Here is a 27,777-nt window from a genome sequence, read left to right as displayed (position 1 = left end):
GAGTCTTTTAAGAAAATGATCTTCTACTTAATTTAACACTGCAGGGAAATTAAAAACAATGCTTTCTATAGATGCTGAAGAATGGAAGAAATGGAAGGATAAATAAATGCAGTTTTAGCATACGTTTGCTGTTAACATGTCTTTGATTGACTTTTGGTATTTTAAAAAAACATGATTTGAGTTGTTGCTGTATAAACACATTCAGCCAACAGAAACCTAATGTGACTGTGAAACATGTGGTCCTATTCTGCGGCTTTATTTTCTACAAATGCTTGGTTGAAGTTAGATCCCCCGCTGGCTGCCATTTGGTTCACCACAAGAGTGTACATAGATAAATCTCTTTGAAATTGTGGTTTTCATCTGATCGGGTGGTAAAGCTACAACATGAGCCATAACCACAACAAGAACGTATATTGTGTGTTTTGAATACAGTACATGCGAACATCATTTGTAGTACATCAACACAGAATAGTTGCCTTATAGAACTCTGCCCGGGTGGTTACATTGAAGGAGACCGCTACTCAATCAAAAGCTGACATCAGCAGGTGTTCGAAACATTTATTTTGCTAAAGTTTGGATATATTTTTTTGTTTCAAACCAGTGATGAAAGAATAGTTTGACTTCTTAGAAAATACAGACATTTGTTTTATGAAAAGAGTTAGCTGAGATGATGAATGCTACTCTTATGTTGTGAATAACTGTCAGCAACAGCTTAGTTTAGCGTAGCATAATTTAACTGGGGGATTAGCTAGTATGTCACTGTCGAATAGTAACAAAATCTGACAAATAGCACATCTAAAAGGTACCTACACGTAACATTATATCTTGATGATTAATGTGTGGCAAAAAACAAGAATTAGCAGAGGCTTCACTGTTAGCCTACGGTGAAATATCATATATCCTTCCACATATTAGACTATAGGCCCTATAATCCCCATATTCCAATTTTATTTTTTGCTCAGATCAAAACAAAAGATATAATGTTCTAACTAGTGTGTTTGAGAAGCACTAGTAGGCAGACTATTCATACCATGTGACAGCTAGCTTCTTTTTTTGAGTTGAAAGTTTTTGTGGCTAGCCAAGAGCTGCTAGCGATGCTAAATTTTCTGATATGCAGACAATGTTCAATCTTTTAATCTAACTAGAAGCAAGATAATGTAAATGATTATTTCTTTCTTTCAGTCAATTGAAAATGTTTATGAATTGTTTGCAACCTACAATATTCCTTTGATTTTATATGAAGGGACCTCTGACAACTCTAGCCAGCAAACTAGCCTTATTAAGATATAGTTGATAAGGCTCTAAAGACTGATTATTTTATTGAATAGTGCCAGTACAACAGTTACCTCCCATTTGAAGACTATATGGCAAGCTAGGCTAACTAACTGCCAATGCTGGGATAATAAATGTACAGAAGTAAGAGTAATACCTACGGAGCCCCTGAAGTCACAAAAAGTAAAAACAAAAAATAATAATAAATAAATACAACTTTTTGGAACTTCATGGGCTCCGTAAATATACAGTAAGTCTTCTCAACTATTTAGAAAATGCAATCTTGACAAATAATTTCTTTAAGTTTACTCTTCTAAAATATGTTTCTAGCACTTTCTTGTTTTTGGATTGTTGGTAGCATGAACAATTGTAAGCCTTAAGCATTTGGAAGGCACTGCTTAGACTAATCTAGCCATCAGACAAGCCTTATTGGTCACAGTGGTATCTGACTTGACGTAAGACCATATCATAAGACATGCTAGTGGCAAAACAGGCTTGTAAAGAAGAACAACAACTGCAAAGCACTGTGTTCTGCAGGATCTAAATCAGCTCTACCCTGAAGACTGATGCAAACTGTCCTCATGGTTGAACACAAAGTACAACAGCGGCAGCTTTTAATGTTTAAAAACACAAACCCTAACAGGTGAATGACTGAGAGAAACAGGAAAGATCAATAATGTTTTAGCAAATAACACAGACACCCGGACGTGTCCTGAATGGAGAACATCAATAAGCCATTAGTAGGTCACTGAGAGCCTACACAAAGGTGATGTTGGGACATTCTTTTGTGACTCTTTACTTTGAGAGGGGAACAGAAGTGTTCTGGTTCCTGAAACTAAAGAATAGATCAAGATCGGATTGTTTACTTTGGGTCAGGATTTAACTTCTGTGTTTTCTCATATGCGTCACTAGAACTCCAAAAGACCTTTGACGTCAGGTTTCCCCAGACACTCGCCCGAATTCCTGAGTGTAACTAAATCACCCAGAGGGTCATGTGCATCTATCAGCTTTGAGATATATGTCCAGTTTATTGCCCAGAAAGGTCATTAGCATTTCCTCCCCTGCTGTCTTCCGTTCCATTGAACAAATATCCACACCAATTCAATTCTCCACACTCATAGAGCCTGGCCTCTTTCACAGAGAGTTGCTCAAAAGACCACACAGACAAACTATATTGCAGAGTCATAAAAGCAGAGGTCCATGCTTTCTGTTCTTCATTCAAAGAGTTCCTGACACTTGTTCACTTCTTTTCTCTCTTCCAGTCAGCCCTGAAACAGTTCCTGTCAGTCTCTGGTTCAGAGTCTTTTCAGATGTTTTTGGAAACAATAGTACAGTGACGCTAATGGTGGGGAACACAACCTTTTACAAAAAAAACTTACAGAAAAAGTAGGACCACACTTCTTTTGTGTGATTGAATGAACTTCTATAGTTTTGGCTGTTATTCAGCCCAAATCATTCTTATTGTTTAATTACTTTTTTAAAGGTTAATTACACCCAAAGGCAAAACAATTGGTGACAATAAAGTAGGCTACATCTTATCTAAATACCACTTCCTGTCTTCCTAAATGTAAAGGTTTATTTCACCTAAAAAACATTAATTGTCCATGCTCTTATATTTTAAAAAGTCTATTCCACCCAAATACTTCTAACTATACAAACAACTTCAAAGATTTATATCTGAAAGACGATTACGTACAAAAGTTTTGGAATTGTCTCAGTAGGTCAATTCAGCTGGCAGTTACATCTCCTGTTTTAAGGTCGGCAGACTTCAATGAACTTCATGGAAATAGGAGAGTAAATTATGCAGAAAGCCCTTTCGGTCATGTCGTGGAGCAGACGATCATAGCTTTATCTTTCTGTTTTTCAAACTATAAGGTGGTTGTTGAAGAAGCTTGTACCAACACAGCCACACAAAAAAAAGATATGTGCTGCTTGTTCAAACTCATTCCAAATTGTCTTAGAGTCTACATTTTGAAGATATTCTATTTTAATGATAACTTGTGATTCTACCATATTTCATGGCTTCAACTTGATCTGCTGCACATAATTACTGGCATAGGCCTGAATATGTGAAATTCTTCTTTGCAGGTTTACAAATGAGGTGCTACACTATCAATGGCTGATTGTCTGCTTCTGCCTGCAACCTTGATTCATATATAGAAGGGAGATAACCTGTTCTATCCACGGGTAGATGAATTTTCTGCACAAACAACTTCAAATGACCTCTCCACTAGTTCCTCCACAGGGGCAATGTTCTGAAAACAGGTTCTTTGGAACAAAACGTCAGTCACTTCAGTCATCATGTCTCATACAAAAAAGGCCTTAGGTTGCAGATTGAGTAAGTTTTAAAGATAATTGTGACTTCTTTTTTTGTGATTTTGAGGAACTTGAACATGTAGAAGAAGTTACTTTGTCTGATAAAGTAAATACCTCGGCTCTTAACGCTAGAAGCTCTGCATTTAAATGCGTCTGCGTATTCTGACATTGATTGAAGATGATGGGTTTCATTAAAAATTAACGAGCATGTTCTATATACTCTCCATGTCCATATATTAATGGTCTTATAATGAGATGACTTTAATATACAGCATGTTTCTGCATGAGTAAAGCAGAAAAGCATCAGCTGACTGGAGGCTGAAAGACAGCTTCTCTTCTTTAGGGTTCACCTCCGTTTCCAGACTAAACAAGCCTATTTTTGCAGAAAACAATGTATAGCAGAGGAATGTAGAATACATGTGCACAAAAACAAATACTGTACACACACCCACACACACACACACACACACACACACACACACACACACATAGGCTACACACACGCACCAAAGTTGCTGTAGTGGATGGTAGACCACGGCGTGTAGGCAGACAGCCAGTGAGTCAAAATGAGGCCCAAAGTAACCACTCTGAAATGAACGCTTTAGAGGACAGCCAAACCACGACATCAAAGGCACTACACAGAGAGTGAGAGAAACTAGACACTGAATCCAAACAGTTGTTAGCCATGTTGTGTGCAAACTAGGGCTTTCTAGAAAAGGAAGAAAAAAAAGCTCCACTTTTTAATTTTGTTGGGAAAGTCCAAGAGGAAAAGTGTTTGGGTTGTACGTCTGTATAGGAAAAATGTAAGTGTAATTAATCATAATAAAGAGCAGCAGATGTCCAGGTCCATCTAAGGGATGTAGAGGTCATTTATTTTAGCTAATAAAATCCTGTTAGGTAATGTTTAACAGTTGAATATGCCTCAAGAGTTCAAGCAAGGTCTTCAAAAAGTATTTTAAAAAATCCATAATACTATTTCCATTTTACATTCCACTAATGTGAAAATGCAGTTTTGGCACCTTTCTTTGTTTACATGATTTATTTGAATGATGCTGGTTTCCAACATTAACAAAGCAATTGGTAGATGTATAACGGTGTTTAATATGTTTCTCAAGGCCTTTTATTTTTCTCTGTTAGTATGTTGAGCCTCTTCTTTCCAAGAGACTTTTATGGTCTGACTTTTTTCAGCCAACTCTTTGTCCATGGGGATTGTTTTCTGTAAATAGAAACTGTCACCAGCTAACAGTAGCTGCTATGGATACTTGGAATATAATCACAGTCACTGGAAGGAACTAAACACAACTTGGCAGGTCCAACAAATGTTAAGGATGATAGTGGGAGATATTACTCAGGGACATCTCAGGGGTCGAGTTTATGTTTGAAACATGAAACAGTTTACACGTCAAAACACTAACAGGGAGGTTGGAGAGTAGAAATTACGCAACCTATTTCACTAATGGACACAAGACTAACCTGAAACAATCAGCTTATTTTCTCTTATATAACGGTTAAGCAAAGGGGATCTTCAGCTCAATAAACATCACAAGAGTAACCAAAACTCTCAACATGAGGAGTTATGAAGCTCAATAATGGCTACAAATAAGCAAAGAGACAAGGTGTAAGACTCCTGGTAAACAGCAACAACTTGTCCAATCGTCACTTAAATCAGTCAAGCCTTTTATTATGTCTAAGCCAAACTCTTAGGGCTCTGTGAGGGTGTTGGTCTACATTTTGGTAATTAGTAAGTCAGTTATTGGTGCACATTCTGTGTGCAGAGCCAGGCGCAGAGCACAAAGAAGTTGGATTAAGTTGCTTGGTTACACATAGGTGTGTTTTGGGTGAAACATGAATCAAACCTATCCGAGTGTCAGCTCTCATTCCCTTTAAGATCCAATGAGGGAATGGAGATCGGTTTAAGAATAAAGACTGAAATTCACTGTGTAAAGACCAACCCACCAGCCCGATCATTTCACTTCTGTCATTGCGCCGCTGAACACACAGAACACACACAAGCTGTATGAAGTATGATGATGGTGGATTGAAGTTATACAGTATTTAACTGAAGCGTTCCTTTTACCCCAGAAACTATCAAAATGATGTGGTGAATATTTCCGCATGAAGCACAAATGCATTTCCTCATTAATTATTAAAATCTCCTGACATGACGAAAAGATCCAACATGATCTATGTTAAGTAACGTTCTGTGAGCTTAACATCAAAGGCTGTAAAAAATGTATGTACTTACTTTCTCTGCTGGAATCCTCGGCTGTGTTCTTGCATGCGTGCGTAATGGACAGACTGTATTAATATCTGTATGTAGGTGGCACTTATAGTTATGTACAAGATTAATTTCAAATCCAAACTCTGTTGCATGAGAATATGTGAATGAATGAGCTTCTGCATGTGTATTATACAGCACACGAGGAGAGCTTGAAAACAAACAGAAACAGAAACCCTCCCTCTCCCCGCACTCTATTCCATTAAAAAGCCCTATTTGAATTTATCAGAAAATGCACTGGTTTTAAACTGTGTAGTAGATGCACTGTTGTGGGAGTAGACGTGCGTTGTGAACTTACCAATGTATGCCCATCTGTCTAATGTGTCCTGTAAATAGCAGGAACATACTGCCCCTCAGATTTTAGATCAGGTTTTAGGTGGTCTAATTCACAGTTGTTTTCTGCGTCCTCAAGATAGGAACGCACCAGCTTTGCATCTTGCCACAGCTCATTTTATAACAAACACACACTGGGCGCTAACGGGAGCGCACATTTATTTGCTTTATAAAGAACGTGAGCAACCGGTGTTCAAACTGCAACTGCATCAGGTGGAAAGCGAAGAATTGTTACAAACAATTCACAAATAAAGAAAAGAACTATGGAGACCAAAACTGCTATATGAGCAAGGCTGTAAACATATTTATATCTGCTGTAAAAATTGGCTTTTTAACAGGTGACCAATGGGGATTCCTTGATTTCTGGACCAAGCCTCAAGTGGACACTCAAGGAACTGCATTCTTTCCCTACTTTTTTCCACTTGCCATTTCTACAAGATTAAAAAAAATGGGTCCTGACATTTTCTGGTATTGCATTTCACACCTATACTTCACAGTGGGCTATTCTCTGTGTTAGACAGATTCTAACAACTAAAAAGGTTCAGTTTATATGAGGGTATACATTTTTAGTACTGGTGACTGTTTCTGGGTGTCTGTCCAGTTTGGTTGCAGAACCAAACCAGACAGTGATGGAGGTGTACAGAACAGACTGGATTATGGACGTGTAGAACATGATCAGCATCTCCTGCGGCAGGTTGAACTTCCTTAGCTGATGCAGGAAGTACATCCTCTGCTGGGCCTTCTTTCTGATTGTGTATATGTGGGAGGTCCACTTCAGGTCCCAGGAGATTGTGGATCCCAGGAACCTGAAAGAGTCCACAGTAGACACTGTGCTGTTCAGAATGGTTGGGGGGGGGGGGGGGGGGGGGGGTTCTCCTGAAGTCCACTGTCATCTCCACAGTCTTGAGCCGGTTCAGCTCCAGATGGTTCTGACTGCACCAGAGAGCCAGCTGTTCCACCTCCCATCTGTAAGCAGACTCGTGTCCGTCCTGGATGAGACAATAAATAGTTTATACATAGAATATCTAGAATTGTCATGATTCACATCATGGCAGCCCTCCCTTCCCCTTTTGTCGTGTTGTTTGTCATTCCCTGTCTGTTTAATCCTCATGTGTCTCTCCCCTGTCTGTGTGAGTTTGGTGGGCGGGGCTCATGTTCTCAGGCGGCGCCAGGGTGCAGCTAGTTGGTCATCAGGATCTCGACTACAAAGACTTCCTTCTGCTTCACCTCGGCGCCAGATTGTTTCACCTGCTCGCGTGGTATTGTACTCCCTTGGCTTCTCTGGATTCTAGTGCTCTTTGTGATAGCTTGTGTAGCTAACCCCGTTTTTCTTCTCTGCCTTGCGACAGATCGCTGTTCGTGTTTTTTGCTTCACCTCACCTGTGCTTTTTGGGCACCACTCTGGGAATCTCTCACTACCCCCTCCTCCTTGCACCTTTTGAGTCACTTTTGGAATAAACCTTTTTGTTATCAACTTGATCCTGCCTATCTGAGTCGTGCTTTTGGGTCCAGAATTTGTACTAACCGTAACAATAATGATGTTTAGCAATCAATCCCAGGTGTAGAAAAAGTATACTGGTAGCTGAAGAGGGCAGTATATTACTCTTATATAGGCTATATATTATCTTTACTATGGTATAGTTATCTCCCAGCCCTCTCGGTTTCAATTAATGTACCAGACACACTATTGGCGTTTGTCCTTCCTTCAGAAATGACATTCAGAAACTACATGTTTAGGAATGGTTGAAACATTTGTGAAGTTGTAAATGCCAAAACAAAAGATGTCACTGGGCAAAAAAAACAAAACACTGTCAGATAATATAGTGAGTCTGTCCATGCACTTCTCGCCCACAGTCCTTGAGGGAGAATCATGTTTCTTTGAAAGCTTTCCTGCTGTTCCAGAAATGTCCAAGTTCCTGCTGCCTGCAGTCCGAGCGCTCCCTGAACTGTGAGGTCAGTGGGAGGGAAAGGTGGTTCAGGGTTGGAGCCAAAGCCAGAGACAAGCCAGAGGCCAGAGCATTATGAAACACACAAACACACAGCTGTGTGTGGACAGCCTCCCACTGTTCTTCGATCCACCACAACAGCTCACTAATCCCTCTTAGATCTGCTCATCAGGGCCAGACAGTGCCCATCCAGTGGCGCTGCCGCATCTGGTGGAACCAAGCAGCGGAATAAGCTTGGCTTACAGCCAGAGCAGAATAGAGCATGGGGGGCCGTGAGGCGGGAGGCCCTCAACAGATCCCCCACTGCCCTATCACTCCTCTTAGTCTCACTTACAGAGGGTAACCATAAAAAAGGAAGGCTGTTTGAAGACACATGGTCCCCAAGCACATCAGTTTTAGTTTCACATGATCAGCTCAGAAGACATTTGACACCTTTCTTAATGAAGTAAAAGTGTGTGTCCAATTTCTATTTCTTATTAGATTAAAATAAGTAAAATAAACAATAAAGGGTAATAAAAACTCACAACCCCCTGAAATAACAAATGTGTTTAAACCAATAAATTCTTTACTAGATTAGGTTCAAGAGGATTTGTATGGATTCCTCAGACTCAGCAGCTCTAATAAAAGTAAAAAGCTGAATAAGGCTGCAGAGTTCAGTATCACTTAACCCAGATGTACAGGTCAGTGGGATCGTGTTTCTTTTTACTTAACAATGAAATGAGTGTCTTTCCTTGTGTTAAAATGTAGATTTATGTGATGAAATCAGATATTCTACACACTGTTTTGATAGCACTACAATTCTGGGGGGGGGGTTCTCTTATACCAAACCGGTTAAGAAAATGTTCATACCTCGAAGGAGTAAGTTTGTAAAAGAAACATCACCTTTGTTTCAAGACACAATTGCCAAAACAGCAGTCCTCGAACAACTAGATTACATCTTGATTATTTTGCCTTTTTTCCTCTGCATGACCTTTCTTTAACTAAAACATGGCTCATACATGCTAAACATTCAGTCTATGATGATGCTGATGAGCGCATCTAGATTATGTGATCAATAAATATAGTAAAGAAGCTTAAGGCTATTCAATCATTCAAATTCTTAATGGAGGCCACCTCAGTATTCTGGATTTAATTTAAAAAAGCTAGATGACTTGATTCAGACTTTTTCTTGACATAAGGCAACAATTAAATTTCCCTTGAGAGAAGAAGTAAATCCAGGGAACGTGCCATAAAACTACTGTTAAAGCATACGGCTGAGGTGGATGTTATTGAAAAGGATACATTACAAGGTTGACCTAAGGTCAGGGCTCATTCTCCTGCTGGGGACAAGCTAACGGCAGAGCAATGGGTGGAAACAGCTGTCTGCATGTTTTTTCTCTCTGCACATGAGCACCACCTTAGTTACTCTGCACACCCCCTTTTCAAACACGCCCACTACCATAACACTAACTATGTACTTCACTTACTCCAGGAATGTTACAGAGCTATGCAGGCCTCTCCAGAGATATGTACTGCAGGAGATCATTTTATCTGCATGCTGATGTGAGCAGGGTCAAGGCCACTCGTGATTTACCGTAGTAATGAGACTTGGGTTACACTGTGTGGTTACACCAAAGAGGACTTGTCGCTCACTGCCATCTGTTTTTGAGAGTGTGAATGAGCAAACGTAAGAGCACTTAGTATAGAATATAAAAATGCAGTCCATTAACTCACAACAGTAGACAAAGTAAAATACATGCTGATCAGGCCTGGTCAGAATATTTAAGACTTGATTTTATCAGTAAAGAAAATGATTCATTGCATTATCTGGATTCCAGACCACTTGAGGCCTAAATGAGAAGCTCAAAATGTCCTACATTTGGCTGCATCTTTACCAAGATTTAATGTTTTGATAATCTCTAGAAAAGAAATCTGCCCCAAAAGGAATGTTAAGAAATAATTAAAGGGAATTAAAGGGGCCAGACGTAGAACCTTGAGGCATACCTCAAAAGTGCAACTGTGCTATGTTTGTCTTGAAGGTGTCCGTCTATTTTCTATTGTTTTACATACATAAAGACCTAACAAAAAAATAATAACATCTGGTCCAATTTCACAAATATTGATTAAAAATAAAAATGTATCCTTCATACAAGCTGTTTATTAGACAAGGAAAAGAAACTTCACTTAAGCAGCTGTGTTATTTGTCATCTTCTGCAAAGGGACACTGCTTACTTAAGTGTAAAAAGAATATGAGGGCTATGGGTGAGGACTATTGAAAAATCAACACTACCCATGACATATTGGGACTTGTAAAGAGCAAAGAGGTTCATTAATCGTTAGTAGGAGCTTTTAGGAGACAGAAAGATGGGAGAGGATGGCAAATGTATTATCGAAATTTGCTGCTGTATGGAAACACACACACACACGCGCGCACACAAGTTTAGGAGTCCGGCTTAGAAAGAGTGCCATGTTAATCCAGGCTCCAGTGATATTCCATTCTTTCTCCCAAGTAACACGATCACTTTTATAAACATATATTCATCTTTCTAGTCCACAAATCAACTATACTAAGATTCTAATTTAGTTACAATTATTTTACAGATGAAGTCTGTAAAGTCAGCGCGCGCGCACACACACACACACACACACAAGCCAGTCTCTAAAACAGGCCTGGTGACACAATTACATCTTGCTGTATGGGAAGCCTTATTCCAGACTCTCTAGCAGAATGACAGCCCTCATTGGGGTGCTGCACCAGTTGTGATGGCAAAACAAAAAACAATCTGCAGGGTTAGTCCTGGTGTTTTTTTTTTTTTTTTTATGAACTTCTTCTTGATTATCGTGGGAGCTTTCTGATTTTTATCTCTGCTCACCTGCAGTAATGCTTATTCATATTTTACAGATGATTTACCCTGTTTGTTTTAAGTAGTGTATGTTGATTCACATTATGCATTGCATTGTGGGAAGCTTTCATTTTAGCGTTTATATTTTTTTTCAATTATACCTTAATAAGACTACTCATTTCATTTAAAAGTCACAAGTCTTCAGGCTGTCTGATTTCATAGACCAGAGGGTGATTTAGAAAAGAGGATTTTCTAGTGACTAGGCTAAGCTCTCCCACCCTCATCTATCTATTTCCTTCCTGTTATCTGAAAATGAGTAGACAACCCAGCCACTGGATGCCGGAGCCTGGCCTGCAACTCCACATAATCTCCACCACAGACTTAATGAGCTTAATGTGCACTCCCAGGCCTCTGAGCTTAAAGGCATGTGCACACCATGCACTGTACTGCTGGCCAGCACAGTGTGCCTCTGTTTATGTGCATGTAATCCTCCTCATAAAAAAATAATTTAAAAGTCACAGGCACAGGGGTGTGTCCTCTGCTGTGATTGGTCATAGTTTTTCAGTACAGTAACAGCTTTAGTAGTCTAGCAGCTCTCTATGAGAAAAGTGATGATTCAAAGCATACTGTGATGAAATATTAACAAATCTGAGTGTGCCCACAGACAGAGTGTTTTAATCATGTCATTAGACTCACATTACGTGTCTGTGACCATCTGTGACTGTGCAACCAGCTGACATGCATAGCGGCCCGACTGAAGCCGAGCATAGACTTTAATTCGTAAACAAGCCATACGTCGTCATGCAGCCTTTAAGTCTTCAGGGGAAAGTGAACGCAAAGCAGAGCTTCACTGTGGTGCTGAGGCTTCCAAGAATAGGAACAGATTTCAGAGCCTGATTGGGGATAAACTGTGATTTAGTCCTTAGAGCCACAGTCCACTCTGCCCCTAACACTAACACTCACTTTCTCCCCTGCCACAGTAAGGAAACACATCACAGATACTGACACGCACACCAGCAGTTATCAACATTTGTTCAACTTTTAAACTTCAAGATGTTAAAGAAATTTGATGGCACACAGATTTTAAAAACATCAAATATAAAGTATATCCTAAGAAAATATAGCTCTATTAGCATATTTCGTTATGTCCGATGGTTGTCAAGGGCTACCAAAATGTATATCTGGCTTTATTCTGGTTTGACACATACAATGTGTGACCAAGGGCTATCTGCATTGACAGAATCAGTGAATGAAGCAAAGCACTGTGCATATATTGTATTATACTTTTATAACTTTTTTCACACTAAAACCGGCAAAGCTTCTAGTACACATTATACAAGTTAAAGGAAACTGTAGTCTGTGCATAAATATATATATAGTCGATTTAATCAGATTCATGTTGGGGAATTCTGAAGACTGTATCTGAGAGATTATTGCTTTAACACCCAACCTTTGCACAAACGTGACTCAGACTGTAGACGATTCAGTTTGCTTTTGATGGGTATTTGTGTCGATCACCTGTTTGTCATTTTATTTTTTTTTTTTATAATAGCTAAGAAAGTGTGATTTCATCATTAATGTAGTTTGTTAAAAACAAAGAGAGACATTTTAAGACTGTGTCAAAACATCGCACAAAAAGTAAGGAAATTTGGCAAGTTTTTCATGGGTGCAACCCACATGCTCAGCTCTGCTGCTTATCCCACAAATGCATGTTCCTTACAAATATGGCAGCATTTAAAAGGGAAATAAACAGGTTTTCCAACGGTTTAAATTTAATGCCAAGAAGCGTTTTTACAACAAAGAAATAACATACCAAATACAAATTTCCTTACTTTTTGTGCAATGTTTAGAAACAATACATTACTGAGCATTTTTTACTATTTCTCCTTAATCAATGCTGCAATTTCTGAATGTTATCAAATGTATATCTTCAAGTCTGATAAGTAAACACTGCAGCTAAAACAGAAATAACCAGGAGAACTTTAATATTATTTCTTTTCAGACTGATACTTCTGCAGAAATCAGAGACCTGTCATCTGCTGCTGTAGTTTTCTGTTAGCTGCAGGATATAAAAGATCAGAAATCAAGGCTTACTGATCAGCAACACAAAGCTTACCATACAGTCAAATCCCAGCAGATGCTAGAGTGCTACAGTGAGCATGTTACACGCCGATCAGAGTCACATGATACTCCTAATCCTGTCTGTCAGACGTGGTATTTTGACTTATTGTTTAAGTGGATAAAGGTGTTATTAAAACCATTGCTTTTATATGATGTGTATTGTTGACTACCTCTCCACTCTGCTTTAGCCTAGCTTGCTTCTCCTTTGGCTCCATCATCCATGCAGCTGTGGAAAGTGAAGTGCTTGACATTCAAGACTCACTCTTGAGATGCAGTTCTCTGTCTTGCACAAGTGATCACTAAAGCATATGCAAGATGGTATGTTTCCACTCTCCTGTTAATTCTGTGTTTGGACTCCTGATATTTCAAAGGATGTCGTTTTTTTTTTCCTGGAATGTATCTGAACTCTTTGAAGATAATAAAATTCTCCATCTTGACATTAAGGTCACAGAGTTATATACTGTTTCTTGGCTGATTGGTATAAATGATATCTATAAAACCAGGAGACATGAGTCACAGTTTACTGAAAAGGTCACAGTTTATCAGACTGATGAGGACTGAGGAGGTTATGGAGACTCTTGAATATAAGATCAGTGAGCTCTTTTATTATTCCACTTTCATATTTCTTCTCACTTCTTTCACACACAAGAGACTTGTGTTCAGCACTCCCCCGCAATCTCTTTAAAACTCAAGTGTGCGCACACAGCCAGCGAGACATTTAGTTTTAGAATCTGTTCATTGCAGAAATCTTTCATTACTGTTTCTCTTTTTTTTATTGCTATAGCCTAGAACATATCCAATCCTTGCAATGAGAGCTGAAGGGGCACAGAGACGTTTCGAAAGAGTTTAATGAAATATCTGCTTCCAGGCTCTTTTAACACTTGAGGCTTGAGGGTTTCACTTTCAGGGCTTTGTTGCTGTTTCCCTCTTTTCCCTCAGGTGCTGAGCAGGAAATTAAGGGAAGGATCTGTACACAGGAAAGCAATGATTAAGACCTGATGTTACCATGCTGCATGTTTCATGTTATCTCCTGCGCGTAGATATGATAAATTAGGTTTTTAAGGCTTCCAGTGACAATTTAAATACAACTAGGGATGCCATTGGTTCCTATTTCTTTGTGTGTATGACTCACTAGAGCCAACTAAAAGCTGTGCTAATACTGTGCACTGAGGATTATATTTTCTTCTTCATTGTGATTTATTTGGGTTATTTAAAACAGAGTATCAAGTTTTGCAAAATTCCAACATGAAGGATGGGCCACCAGCAAATCAAGAAATCAGAAATGAATATCATAATATATAGTCATAAACTATATTGCAGCATGTCAGCTTGCAATAAAACAGTTCAATCACTTATTGACTTGTCTTATTATCCCAATAGACTACAGTGTAAGAGAAGTCCATGGTGAAATATGTTGAAACGAGACACATTTCAAATCATCTGCTGCACAGCATTGTTCTCCATGTCAGGATTATGTGCTATAAGCAGTGAAGAATTTACATCTTAATCCTTAATCTTCTTAGCAAACTTCAGATGCTTAATTAAAGACTCCATTCAACAGAACACACACACACACAGGCAATTCAGCATTCTTACGTATTGTAGTTATAAGTACTTTCCAAAGTGATAATTAACACTACTTTATTAGAAACTTTCCATGTAGCGCTCAGAAGAGAAAGCACTCTGTATTAACATTTTTCAGAGATCAACCCTGACATCAATTTTATTTGTACATGTAAAGGAAGGAGTCTGGAGCCCAGACCAGCTCCAAACCCTGCTGACATTGAAGTATTTTATCATTTGAATTACTTAAATATCAAGATTTGTTTTGTATTTATTAAATATTACACTTTTTCTAGAATGAAGTGCATTAATTGGATTTTCTCTTCTGCCAAGAGGGCAGTTCATTACTGTTTCTTCATTGAAAGGACGGCCCATGGATGGAAAACTATGTTTATACAGGAAATGCACTTAATCATATTTTCTTCACAGAAAGGGCATCGTAGAGAGCCCTTAATCTTATTTTCAACCCTGAAAGGTCACCTTAGAGGAAGCTTTGTAACATTTTTCTCATCTGGAATGTCACAGAGCTTCATCATATTTTCTCAGCTGGCATCTCTGAAGGAATTTTTTTCTCAAATGCAAGGGAACCCGAGTGGACAATTCATCTCCAACCTTTTTTCCTTGGAGCCCCCCTACTTGTATCTAAGAAAAGCTGCCCGCCCAAGGACCAAGCAGAAACCTCCCGTGTTGAAAAAATGGCTAAATGCAGTTCCATTAGTGTCCACTTGAGGCTGGCTCCTTCAGACACTGAAGTCCTGTACACACCTCATATTAAAATGTTTATGTTGACAGCAGAAATAAACATGTTTACAGCCTGGTAAAAAATAGCATACATTTCAAAAGTGTTCATGTCTGATTCATGTCTTCATCAGCACACACGGTACTAGGCATGAAATTTTTGATTTTATGTAGGATGCGCCTTTTTTTACAAGCCTATGGAAAATGGAAAAAGGATAACGCCTTTTCAAAAAGCGCTGCGCCCGACGCCTTTTTCAGTTGAATTATTTCAAATTTTCAGAAAAGCGCTGGGTGATGTCAAGCGCCTTTCTGACAGCTGACCAATCAGGACGAGTAGTAACCTATACATCCCTTGTTACCGGTGCCCAAAATGATGTCATGCACCCAAAAACGACGAACTTCCACCAGGTATGTGTGCATTGCGTGTCCGCTCTGGTCCGTTACGGGTCCATGCATCCTCATCCGTCAACACCCACCGGCTGAGTTCTCAGTCTACAGCACGGAGAGCACAGCCGGACAGCTGGAGTACGGAGACAAAGGAATTTTGTGGTATAAAACTCAATAAAAACCTTATAAACACATAAACAAACACAAATGGTCGTTTTTGTGAACCGTCAAAACAGAGAGTTTTATTCTGAAAATAAACCGGATGTTTTAATGTTGTATTGGTGTCTGACTTCCCGTCTCGTTTGTTCTTTTCTGTGCTAAATTGATGCGTTGTGCTCCAGCCGGCTCCGGCACGGTTGCATCGTAGGCTAGATCCCATTGTTAAGGTTACAGAACACTCGCGCATAAGCGCTCAAAAGGCGCTGAAGGCAGCGCTTTTTTCTGAAAAAAGAAGTCCAGTGTGAACATGGCCTTAGTCAACATTTCCAATACGGCGATCGCCATAGATGAGCTTCAAGAGAACTCTTCAGAAACAAATGGGTGACGTCAATGTTTATATACAGTCCATGCCATGGACCCACATGGGAAAAAAGTGATGCACTGTTTTCACAATTGGGAACCAATAACTATTTCTCCACCAAGTCTTACATGTTAAGATACGTTTAGATTAAGTGGAAGAACTTCAAATATTAGCTCTTGTTTACTTTTTCTTATTAGTCAATTACCTTAGCGATTTGAGTTTGTTTTGCTCGCTTATAAGAACTTATAAAGGGTGTATTGTGATTGTCATTCTAACCATAGCTGAAGGGTTCTTGAGAAACTTTTTTTTTCCTGGAGTCGACTGTGTCTTGTTAGGGTAGGTTTAGGTTAATAGTGGAAACGTTTAAAAAAAATTAAACAGACTTCAACAAAATACAGCTTTTGAATGGCTTTTAGTGTAACTGTGGTTGAATGTTTCTTTCTAAATGCTAAATGTTGGGACTCTGATACTTAAGCTTTGATATTTATGTTCACTTATCAACTATTCTTCTTTCAATAAAATGCACCTTACTGTTGAACTGATAGGTTCTGTATTGTGTGTGCGTGTGTGTGTTCCTTTTGGTATCCCTCGCGTCCCACCTCCCTGCCGGTCGGCCAATCAGAGCACAGATCGGCCATTCGGGCCTCGCAAACGTAGAGCAGCAAAATCAAGAGGGCAGAGCGGGGAGACAGTGGGGGAGGGTCACGTGTGTACACAGTGTGGGGCTCAGCAGCACTCCAGCAGCAGTAGTAAAGTCTGTAACGGACTGCCCCCTTTTTCAGAACAAGCCTGGTCTGAAAAGTTGATAGAGGATGCCCGTCTTCACCGACGTGCAGTAAAACGATATATATATATTATTTTTTTTTTTTTTTCACCGTTGTGAGGCTTTTATACGAGCGAGAGGAGAGCCGAAGTGCGTATTTTGGAGCGTGTGTTTGTCAAATGAAACGAATGAGAAATGGCAGTGGTAACGCTACATCCAAACCCTATGCCTCCGTAGGTTAAACCCAAAAGCTTTTACGTTTCTGGTGAGTTTTTCCTTTCTATTTTCTATCATATCGTCCGGAGGCTGTGGTGTCTTTTCGTTTTCATTTTAAGCTGGTAAGTTCAAATTGCCCTCAGTTGGAAGACCGCTGAAAGCGAGTGGGTAACTTTGGCTTTAGTTAGCGGCAACAATAGTCTGCAGAAATGGCAGAATAATGGTGGAGCCGTGACAGCTATCCACGCTTTGATCCGTGCAGTCAAGTGTGATGGAGAGACACAGTGCCCGCAATAATAAACAGAGAGAACAACAATGCTGCTGTTGTCCTAAAAGTGCTCCAAAGCTGTAGGAGCTGCACAGCTTTTAACGACTGCTTTATTATTGGGAAAACTACACCTGAGGAGTTTTCTCACGGGATCAGCTTTCTGGGCTCAGAGAAGTTATATCAGAGAGACATCAGGCGTCTTTTCAAGTGAACGCTCCTTTAGTTAGCCCACATCTTTTTTTTGTCATGACATGAGCTATTGGGACCTCAAACTTCTTGTATGTCACTGTGGGTCTGTTGCTTATGCACTGTTTTGATGGCGGAAAGAGAAAGGCAGCCATGTTTACAGAATCAGAAAATGTCTGAATGTCATTTGTCACCTCAAATCCCACGTTATCAATATGTTATAACTATTGATTTGTATTCGTTTTTAAAATACCAGACCAGTAAAAGCTTAAAAAAAAAACCTGTAAAATAACTTTACAATAAGAATATGTTATAACAGATGATCCCTTTAGTTCCTCAATAGGACATCACATCCACCTGACTGTATATCACATCAAGCTGAGGAAATGCTTCCTTTCTCTTTTTTTTTTCCAAATCTATATTTGCTTTTCGAGATTAGCCTTTCCACTTGATGTCCTCAACTTCATCCATGTGACTGAATGGGACACGGGCATGTGTGCCATGGCTTAAGGGTAGTAAGCCTGCTTTGTGCTGACCATTGAACTCTGACTCTGTTGACGCCTGTGACAGTTCAACATGTCGCCTACAAGAGGCTGAGGAAGCTGTCCAGAGCGACCGTGACCCACGCCTGACCAGAGTCTGTTACGCTCCCAAACTTGATTTGACAAAAAAAAAAAAAATGCCGTTTTTACCTTAGCCATTCTGCTGAGAATTGCTGAACGTTTGGATCACCAAAAGTGGAGATTTGAGGGTTAACAAGTCAAGATTTGTAGATGAACAGATTAATAAGAAGGACAGAAGGCAGACAGGCGATCTTTACAGTTTGCACAAAATCAGAACTTACACGAAACTCACACGAAAGTACACGTTATATAGCCTTCAAAGAAAATCCATCTCTGTGACTCATTTCTCTGGAAGCCGACAATGAGTTGGAAAGAACTATATAAAAGGCCTAGTCAAGTATTTTTATCCCCTCTGAGAGCTTAGTAATTTTGTAATTTGCAAAATTTTATGCAGCATTAGCAAGCACCTGAAGTCAGAACTCTCATTGTGCGGCTTTCCAAGAATAATAGGCAGCTAATGAAGGCCTGTAACAAGAAATGAAGGGTGTTATTGAATGAGTCAACATACTTGATTACTAGAAGATTGTGTGCATCAAGTGTCATTGTGTAACACTTGTCTCAGACATTGCTGCATACTCGGGGGTGGTGGTGGGGGGTGGGGGGTGGGGGGGGGGTCACAACATGTGTAGAACTGTGAGTCATGTAGTCTTATTTTCTTACTGTTGTTTTTTTTTCTTCTTCTGTTGCTGCTCCACTGAACACATGCTGCCGACTGACACGAGTATAGCCAATCATGTGACATCACTCTTTCTACTTTCTGAGAAGCGCCTTGTAAATTCCAGAAAGGGTATATGAGGGGTGTGGGCCCAGCATGTCACACTGTTCCCATCAGCACGAGATCTGGCTTCCAAACGCTGGGAGACGTCAAGCATGTGGGCGTCACTGCTGCGAGATCATGGTTTTTTTTTTGGTGGGGCTGAACTGAAGCATGCTGAATTATCCCCCCCCCCACCCCACCCCGGGAGTATTTAATGTAACTACTCCTGACATGGAGCAGGGCAAGAAGTTCAGAGGAGGCTTATCCAAGTCTACGACTGCAGTTAGAGTTATGCAAGAGACACCAAACAAGGATTATTTGTCAGACTGTTACTAAGTATGTCCACACGAGTTCAGGTATTTGAATTGGATCGGTATCAGAAAGGGGAAAAGGCATTCTTGTATCTCTAATGTAAAAGCTTTTTTGCTTGGGGCCAAATTTGATTTTCATATTTGATTTTAATATTTGTGTGAGCCTACTCTAGAATGATTTGTGTCCTTAATATTTAATATATATATATATATATATATTTAATCAGTAGATAGAAGCTTTTTTGTTTTGAATGATTGACTGAAAAGTGTGTTTTTAAATGCAGGAATAAACCAAACTCAGAAACTCTTGACCGAATAGAATTGGGCTACTAGGTTATAGCCATGCAGTGGTGGGACTAACGCGTTAATAAGTAACACACTATTTGGGGTAACTAGTCACAGATCGGTTACTTTCCAGATTCAGTAATTACTGACATTTAAAAGCCCTTGTTACTTTATTTTGAAGCAGCCAACAACAAGCAACGAGCAAAGTTACGTTAACATCAGCACAGTAGCGAACCCTGGGAGAAAGAACGTCGCGCGCGCTGTAAACAAACACAGGCATGAGATCATTCAGCTGTGAGCTTTCTGTCTCGGAAATACCCCCTTTATCTGTTCCCCGCTCGAGCAGGAAGGAAAACGTCTCTCACAAAAAAAAAAAAATTAAGCTCCGAGCTAAACAACAACACGCTTCGACTAAACTGGCTGCCAGGAAGCCCGTGGCTGCAGACACCGGAGACCTCGGTTCATCTGATGTTCGCTCGGCAGACCAAAGGAAAGACCCTCCATCCAAACATTTAAAACACCTCCTGCTCCACTATCTGTAAGCCAGACTATAGGCTGATAGACGGGTATGTTTGACGGCGACGTGCTTCTTATCAGATGTTGAGTCTGTTGCCGTCAGAGATCTAATCGGTAAAATACCTACGAACTGAAAATGACTAGTGTTGTTTGAAATGTGCGAGTTGTCAGGGCACTATTTTGCCATAGCAACCCTAGACAATGTGAACGTCAACATGAGGATTAAAGCAAAACAAAGTAAAACTAAAGCTTCTCTGCTTTTTAGAAACGTTGACCACAGCTTACTAAAGATGCCTCAGGTAAATCACATTGCTTGTTGACTGCGTTTGTCTCGCTTGTGTGTGGAGCGTATATATCTCTGACCTTCACCCAACCCCCGTCAACATCCCCTCCATCAGCACTTTTCATCAGAATCTGAAATGCATCTGAAATCAAACAGTCTTCATTACTCTGCACGCACGCAGACACGGACTCTTCCCGCACGAGGCCAAAGACTCTCACTCAGGGTTTGACATTTCTTCTCTCTCTCACCTCCCGTTTGTTTCTCAGCTGTGTGGAAGAAGTCACGATTTCATTATCATGGGCAGCTGGTAAAGTGAGCAGAGCTACGGAGTGCTCTGACTCTCACACCAGAGTATAGACAGAACAAAGATAAAGGTGGCTGTACACATGCTTTAAACTCTGATTTGAAATAATTTGTATTATCTACTGAGCGAGCGTTCCTTCTTTTAAAAGTGACTGTAAGAAGTTACAACTGGCTCCTTTATGTTTTAGTTAATAGCATTTCTGTATCCAGGCATCACAACTGTATTGTTCCCTTAAAATACTAGTTCAAATAAATCAATCACAAAGAGTTGTGTTTTAGAAGAAGGCCCTGATGGTTCAGCATGATATCGTGTACATATCGCATTTCCGTCATTTCCAGTCAGTGCATGGGGGAGATGTCAACGTGATAGTTTCCACTGTTCAGCTTCTGTTCAACCGACATGACGATAAAAAAAAAAAACCCGCCATGGTGTTAGATTTCCTGTGTACTTCTTTTGTGGTTTTCAAGGTCTTGTGTGAGATCCTTTGCAAATCATTTTGTATAGAGGTGCTTGAAAAAAAGGAAACTAAGTGTTTGGAAACTCCAAAAGTCACCACAAAACCCATGACTTGTCTATAATACAGAAATGTGACTATCCCGCAGCTATCACAGTCTGCACAGCGAGCTGCTGTGGTAATGACAGGGTGGCTGAAATGTCTGTATTACAGCAGGTGCTAATGAATGGGGGACAGGCGGCCACAAGGCACCATGCTCTCTTTAATTAACACCCACTTCTCTAAAAGTCATTTTCTCCTTAAGTGATCAGAGGTTGTTGGATGAAAGACGGGCCGGGGCGAGTAATAAATCTTTCAAACATCATAGTCCGGGAAAAAAGTCTTAAGAGAGGACCAAAGCTAATCGTGCTCTGTTGTCACAGCCTTTTTTCTTTTTTTTCTTTTTTTTTTTGTAAATAAATGAGTCACCAGGCTGCTTGTGTGAGGGAGCCATGTTTACAAGAGGTCTGGCCACTGTCTTCTTGTGTAACTTTACACTTTCCTCCTCCTGATGCTGTTCCAGGCCAGCTCTGAGCTCCAGCCTCCACTATAGTCTCATTACAGCCAATTGGATTAGTACACAGGAGGGACTGAGCGCTTGTGTGTCTGTGTGTGTGTGTGTGTGTGTGTGTGTGTGTGTGTGTGTGTGTGTGTGTGTGTGTGTTTGTGTGTGTCTGCGGTTTAAGGCCAAAGCAGCCCCTCTGTAGTAGTGGTGTTACGTAAGTGAACAGAGGACCGTTTCCCCTTTACTGGCATTGTTACTCATCCGCCTGAAAACAAAGCAGACCTCCTGCACTTTGTTCCACAAGGGGGGGGGAATTCAATTTTGTTTTGTAAAGTTTGTTTGCTGTTTGGACATCATTCCTTTGAAACGCAGCTTTGAGAGTGTAGCCAAACAAGTGGCAACGCCAACGCTACATAATATCAGTGACGAAGTGAAACACTGTGAACGTCAGGGGATTTATCCTTACTCCCCTTTGATAGTAAAAAAAATGATTCAAGATGACCTCATTATACGAGGAGTGTTATTCAAACCTGCAGCTCCACCAGGCTTGATACGAGTATGCTTCAGACATGTGGATCATTTTCTTTGACCTTGCCCTGAACTCCAACCCCCCGACCAGGTCGTCACTGACCCTCCGCCAGAGCCTGCTTCACATTTCACTCTTTATAAATCTACCCATCACCATGTGCCAAACCGCCCCCCCCCCCCCCCTTGCCGTGTGGCTGTAATCTCAACACAATGTGCATGTGCTTCACTCAGATCAGTAACACCCCCCAGGAGTCTGTAAAGTGTCCGGCTAAAGACGTGTTTTTCTTCATCTGGTTGCTTGACCATGTGATACATTTTTTTTTTTTTAAAAAGCCTCTCATGCGTGAAACACTTAACTGGCCAGGATGGCTCTCAAACAGAAGTGTTGTGTTTTGAGGCTGAGCCAGCAAATGAAAACATATTGTGGGACCGTTTGTTTTCAGCCAGTCAGATGCAGCGGAGTGAAATAAACAGTGTTACACGGTGCATGATGGCCTACGTGTTTTCGCATCGAGGTCTCTCCCCTGCTCCGATAACAGAGAGGCAGAATTCTGCTCACGGACGAAGAAACAAATCCACCTTTTGTTTAATTCTCCTTTGACACGTGACGATTCCTACGTTTAATGCGAGCAACACATAGATTTGTTACCTCTGTTTGTGATGCCTGATCATAGAGTATAAAGCAGAAGAGTTATTAAGTGACTCATCATCAGGGATTTGAAACCGTCAGTTTTAAGTGTCTATAAAGCCGAACATACGCTGTTGGATTTAAAAAAAAAAAAAAAAAAAGAAGGCATCAGGGAATGTCAACACACACTGTATGAGTGAATAGTTTAAGACGCATGACCAAAGCTCATGAAATATGTGCTCACACTGTATAGTCTGATTATCAAGCTCAAGTCTGAGTGCTCATACTGTACATGTTAAATCAGGACAATCAACAAAGTTTCCTTTTAAAGTCCCACAGACAGAAGAGAAGAGATCATTTGCCCGCTTCATTAACATGCATGTGTGGAGTAAAAAATGTGGGAACACTTTTTTTTAGATTTTTTAAAAGTATACCCTCGCCTTATTTATGACAGGTCATTTGTAACCACTTAACTAACCTTTGCTCCCTCTCTCTGCCTGCAGTGGACCCGTTGAGAAACTCGGCCCGTGTCAGAGCCCAGCGATGTGGATCTGCATGGTTTACAATGAGACGGACAGCAGCGTGGACTTCCGGCTCTGCCAGGACTACGGCCTCATCCTGTCGATCTTCTCCCTCATCTACCTCCTGGTGTGCTTCCCGTTGGGGCTGTGCTACAACGTTCTGCTGGTCGTGGTCAACCTCTCCAACAAGGTGTCCATGACCATGCCGGATGTTTATTTCGTCAACATGGCCTTCGCGGGACTCGTGCTCAATGTGGTGGCGCCCGTGGAGCTGCTCAGCTCCACCTTCACCCGCTGGCACGCGTGGGAGTACAACAACGAGGTCTACATCACCCTGCTCATCCTCTTCAACATCTCCTCCCTGGTCATCATGTATTCCACCACACTGCTCAGTCTGGACTACTATATAGAGCGGGCGCTGCCTCGTACATACATGTCCAGTGTGTATAACACGAAGCATGTGTGCGGGTTCATCTGGGGCGGGGCCGTGCTCACTAGTTTTTCGTCGCTGCTCTTCTACGTGTGCAACCACATCTCCACGAAGATGGTCGAGTGCTCGAAAATGCAGAACAAGGAGGCGGCAGACGCCATCATGATGTTCATTGGCTACGTGGTTCCAGCCGTGGCCGTCCTTTATGCTTTTGTGCTTATTTTGCGGATCAGGAAGGAGTCTACACCTCTGGATCAGGACTCTGCCCGCCTGGATCCTTCTATCCACAGACTGCTGCTAGCCTCCGTCTGTGTGCAGTTTGTTCTGTGGACCCCGTACTACATGACCCTGCTGGTGCACACTGTAGCTGGTGCCCCGGGGTATATTAGCAACGCACAGTACCTACCTACATATTACTTCCTGAGATGTGTGTCCAAACTGTTGGCTTTCTCCAGCAGCTTTGCGATGCCTCTCATGTACAGGCAGATGAACAAAAACTTCTCCAGCAAGCTTCAGCGGCTGCTCAGGAGGCTGCACTGCAGAGACCAGTCCTGCTCCCACGAACGCTCCACAGTGCAGCAAGTGGTCACGTGAGATCTACACCTGTGTGTGGGGGGGGGGGGGGTAGACGCTTCCAATCCCACCCACCCCTTTTTCCAACCTCTTGGCCTAGCCCCCCCCCCCCCCTAGGGCCAGTATCCAACTGGGCTCCCTCACCGCTCTGGACTGTGTTAAGAGGGACATCGCAGACTGTGGAATTTCCTGTCACCTTCCAGATCTTGATCTGATCTCACCAGCTCTGCAGAGAGGGAGAGAGAGAGAGAGAGAGAGAGAGGACAAATCAAGCAAAAAAAAACCACTATGTGCTGTTATTTGATGTCACCGAATGAAGCTCTCCACTAAGACTCTTCTGGTTTCTCTTCTTTCTTGAGTTCGGCAAATTCAGCACAATCAGCTGATGACTAACCTGCTCAATGAAATGTCCTGTTTGCACGAGGCGCCCAGCCTCTGCAGCTTCCTTGATGAGTTTTGGATTCTCTGCTGACAGTGTGCAGCTTTGACTAATGCTTGACTGCCTATATTTTCACTGTAGTGTATCAATATGCTGCTAGATACTATTTAAGTCCAAAAAAAACACAATTATTTACGAATGATGCATGATGTTTTCACCTGACTTACAACAGAATCAGTGAGCTTAGAACCTGCAAGTGTCATTTGTTTTGTTTCTTAAGAAGACTCAAATTAGATGCTCTAAACACCTGCATGAGAGTTCCACCTTTTAAGACCGACACGTCCTTTTACAGAAATGTATACGTGGTGATTCCTCACTGTAATCACTATGAATAGTCTTTACGTTTTAAAAGTTGAGTTCTTTGTTAAACGACTCCTTCAGAAATAGTAACCTTATTTCAAAAGCTGGACACCAGTACTGCCCTGTAGCTCAATGCATGTGCCGGTACACTGAGATATTCTCATTTCACTTTGGAGTTTTTGATCTACTGTCAGGCAAAAAAAGAGATTACTGTCGCGTCTTTTATAAGCTCCACAACAAATATTATAGAGCACGTGATAATCCACACAGAACTACATGCATTTCTTCTGCAAAGCTTTTGTTCAGGGTTTCAGACATAACCACTTATACCTCTTGTGATCGCTGATGAAATCACATCACCAGTCGACAATAAGTAAAAACAGCTTATTTAAAAAATGTACTCTTTAATTTGAACAAAGAGCGTCAGCCCAGTTATGAGAGTCATGACGCTGTGCCTCTGCAGATTTTCCTGCATGGAGAGCCTCACACAGGGTCAGCGAAGTCCCCACACGGAGTCACACAGGGGCCCCCGAGGAGGCGGCATGTACATTCCTTGAATTGTACGAGCACTTTTAGAATAGAAGGGATGTTTTGTTCATTGAAGATATGAAGCCTGTATGAATCACTCTGAATGGCACTGTCGAATCCTTTGCAAAGAATGAAATTCAACCCTGCTCCCGATGCATTGGATGCTCAGAATGATGGAAGTAGTCCACACATTTTCTGCAAAAGGTGCTTTTCGCTGCCTCACCTGGCGCTCTCAGTGAGAGCAGAACAGAATCACAGTAAAAGGAAAGAAGAGAAATTGTGGATTTTGCACGAGGTCTATTGCATCGCTGCATCCGTTGAGTTTTGTATTTGCTGTTTGAAGGGAGGCCAGTCTATAAATCATCCTGTGAACAGACACACACCATCAGGGTGGGGCATACACTTGAAGAAAAGTTTAGTCGTATTTCACTCTGTCAAATCATTTATAGTCTCTTCTCTGTGAAGACTTAATAAACCTGTGCCTTCAAATTAGCAGTTTTATGTTAAGACATCCAAAAAACAATCTTTTGGCTTTTTTTCCACAAGTGTGCTTGATTTTCACTGTCATTTACGAAGGAGTAGCAGATGTACTAACACATACATGTATTTGATGATTTTCATGTTAAAATGAAGTTCGATTTTTTTTCTTACATCACAAACAACTGTAACTCACAAACATCTTGTGATTAAGCAAAATGTTTTGTCTCGTGTCCAACATTTGTATTTTCCACTGCCTAGCCCCACCCTCATAATGTGGATCTACAATCAATCATTGAGAAGTACTGTTTGTTTTCAACTGAGGCGCTGTGTTTACATTATGTGCTTCAGTATATGCTGCCCTCTAAACAGGCCTGTAAGTGGCACAGTTAATCATTAAAATCTCAGTTCAAAGTCCTAATGCTTACTGTTCATTCAGAAACGGAAGGTCAACAGTAGCACGCAGACTGTGACAGTGGTTTAAATCAATGCTTGTGTCTGATGGATGGATTGGATTCAGGCAACATTGCATAAGGTAGTGTCCATTTTCACGGGGATGGGTTGACCTCATACTGGGAGAGACTGCAGTTTTGTACTCTTTGAATTAAACCAAAACTCCAACTTCAATTATTCAACACTGACACAGTAGTGCAAGTAAATACATTTCATTTCCCCTAGTTTTTCAGAGGAATATGTTCCCACATTCATCAAACTAGAAGGCATGCAAAAAAAAAAAAATCAGACAATTACATTTAAGATTTGATATGCAGCGGCCTCATCCTACAAGAAGAAAATACAATCATGCCGATTATAGGTGTTTGTAAAAGCTTACTAATAGATTTTCCAGTATGGTCCAAATATGGTAATTATACTTAGAAAGGTGTCACTTCAACAGCAAAACCCATCAGTTCTCCTTAGATCATGCATACAACTTTTAAATAAACCTCTCGAAAATCTTCTTTGTGTTTTTTTTAAATACACATTTTTTTTGTAGGGGTCAGGAGACCTTTAACAAGCAGAGGTCATAATAGTAAGCAATCAAAACATATAGCTGGTCTGTACTAAGCACACACCTGTTGAATGATGTTTGATGAAATGGGGATTATATATCACAACAAAAACTCTGATTACTTCCCTGCTCTGAGTTCCGCCTATTATTTCTAAGGGGACTTTATCTCACATCAGTGCAAAGTTATATTTGCTGAGTTCGGGCAAAATTTCTGAAACAGACCCAAGTGTAAACAAAAAAAAAAAAACGCCCTGAATATTCTCACTTGTCAAATGTATCCACAACATGCGTTTGAGCTATTTTAACGGTAAAACCTCCACTTTCAGATGTGATGCTGTTTGTGACTGTGTATGCAAGTGTATATGTATAATACAAAATCATTTGTATATAATGTATGAGAGCGGTATACAGAAAGATACCAAGCTCTTTCAAAAGGACAGTATTATTTTTGGACGGATATATTTAGATTCTGTAAGTAATCTACTCTATTGTCTTCTGAGTCAAAGACTGATTAAACAATAAACTAACATGGATATTA

General features: G+C 40.7%; 1 protein-coding gene across 1 annotated transcript; it reads left to right on the top strand.

The window, feature by feature from the left end:
- The first annotated feature begins 16,997 nt into the window (after positions 1-16,997).
- gpr146 (G protein-coupled receptor 146) lies at positions 16,998-27,777 on the top strand. Its single transcript, XM_061065880.1, has 2 exons — positions 16,998-17,324; positions 23,466-27,777. Exon 2 carries the CDS (start codon positions 23,506-23,508, stop codon positions 24,505-24,507), a length of 1,002 nt encoding a protein of 333 aa, XP_060921863.1. The 5' UTR covers positions 16,998-17,324; positions 23,466-23,505; the 3' UTR covers positions 24,508-27,777.

This window comes from Labrus mixtus, chromosome 20 (genome assembly GCF_963584025.1).
Source record: "Labrus mixtus chromosome 20, fLabMix1.1, whole genome shotgun sequence".
NCBI lineage: Eukaryota > Metazoa > Chordata > Actinopteri > Labriformes > Labridae > Labrus > Labrus mixtus.
Note: the sequence above shows the minus strand (reverse complement) of the source record. Positions and strands in the feature narration are given on the sequence as shown.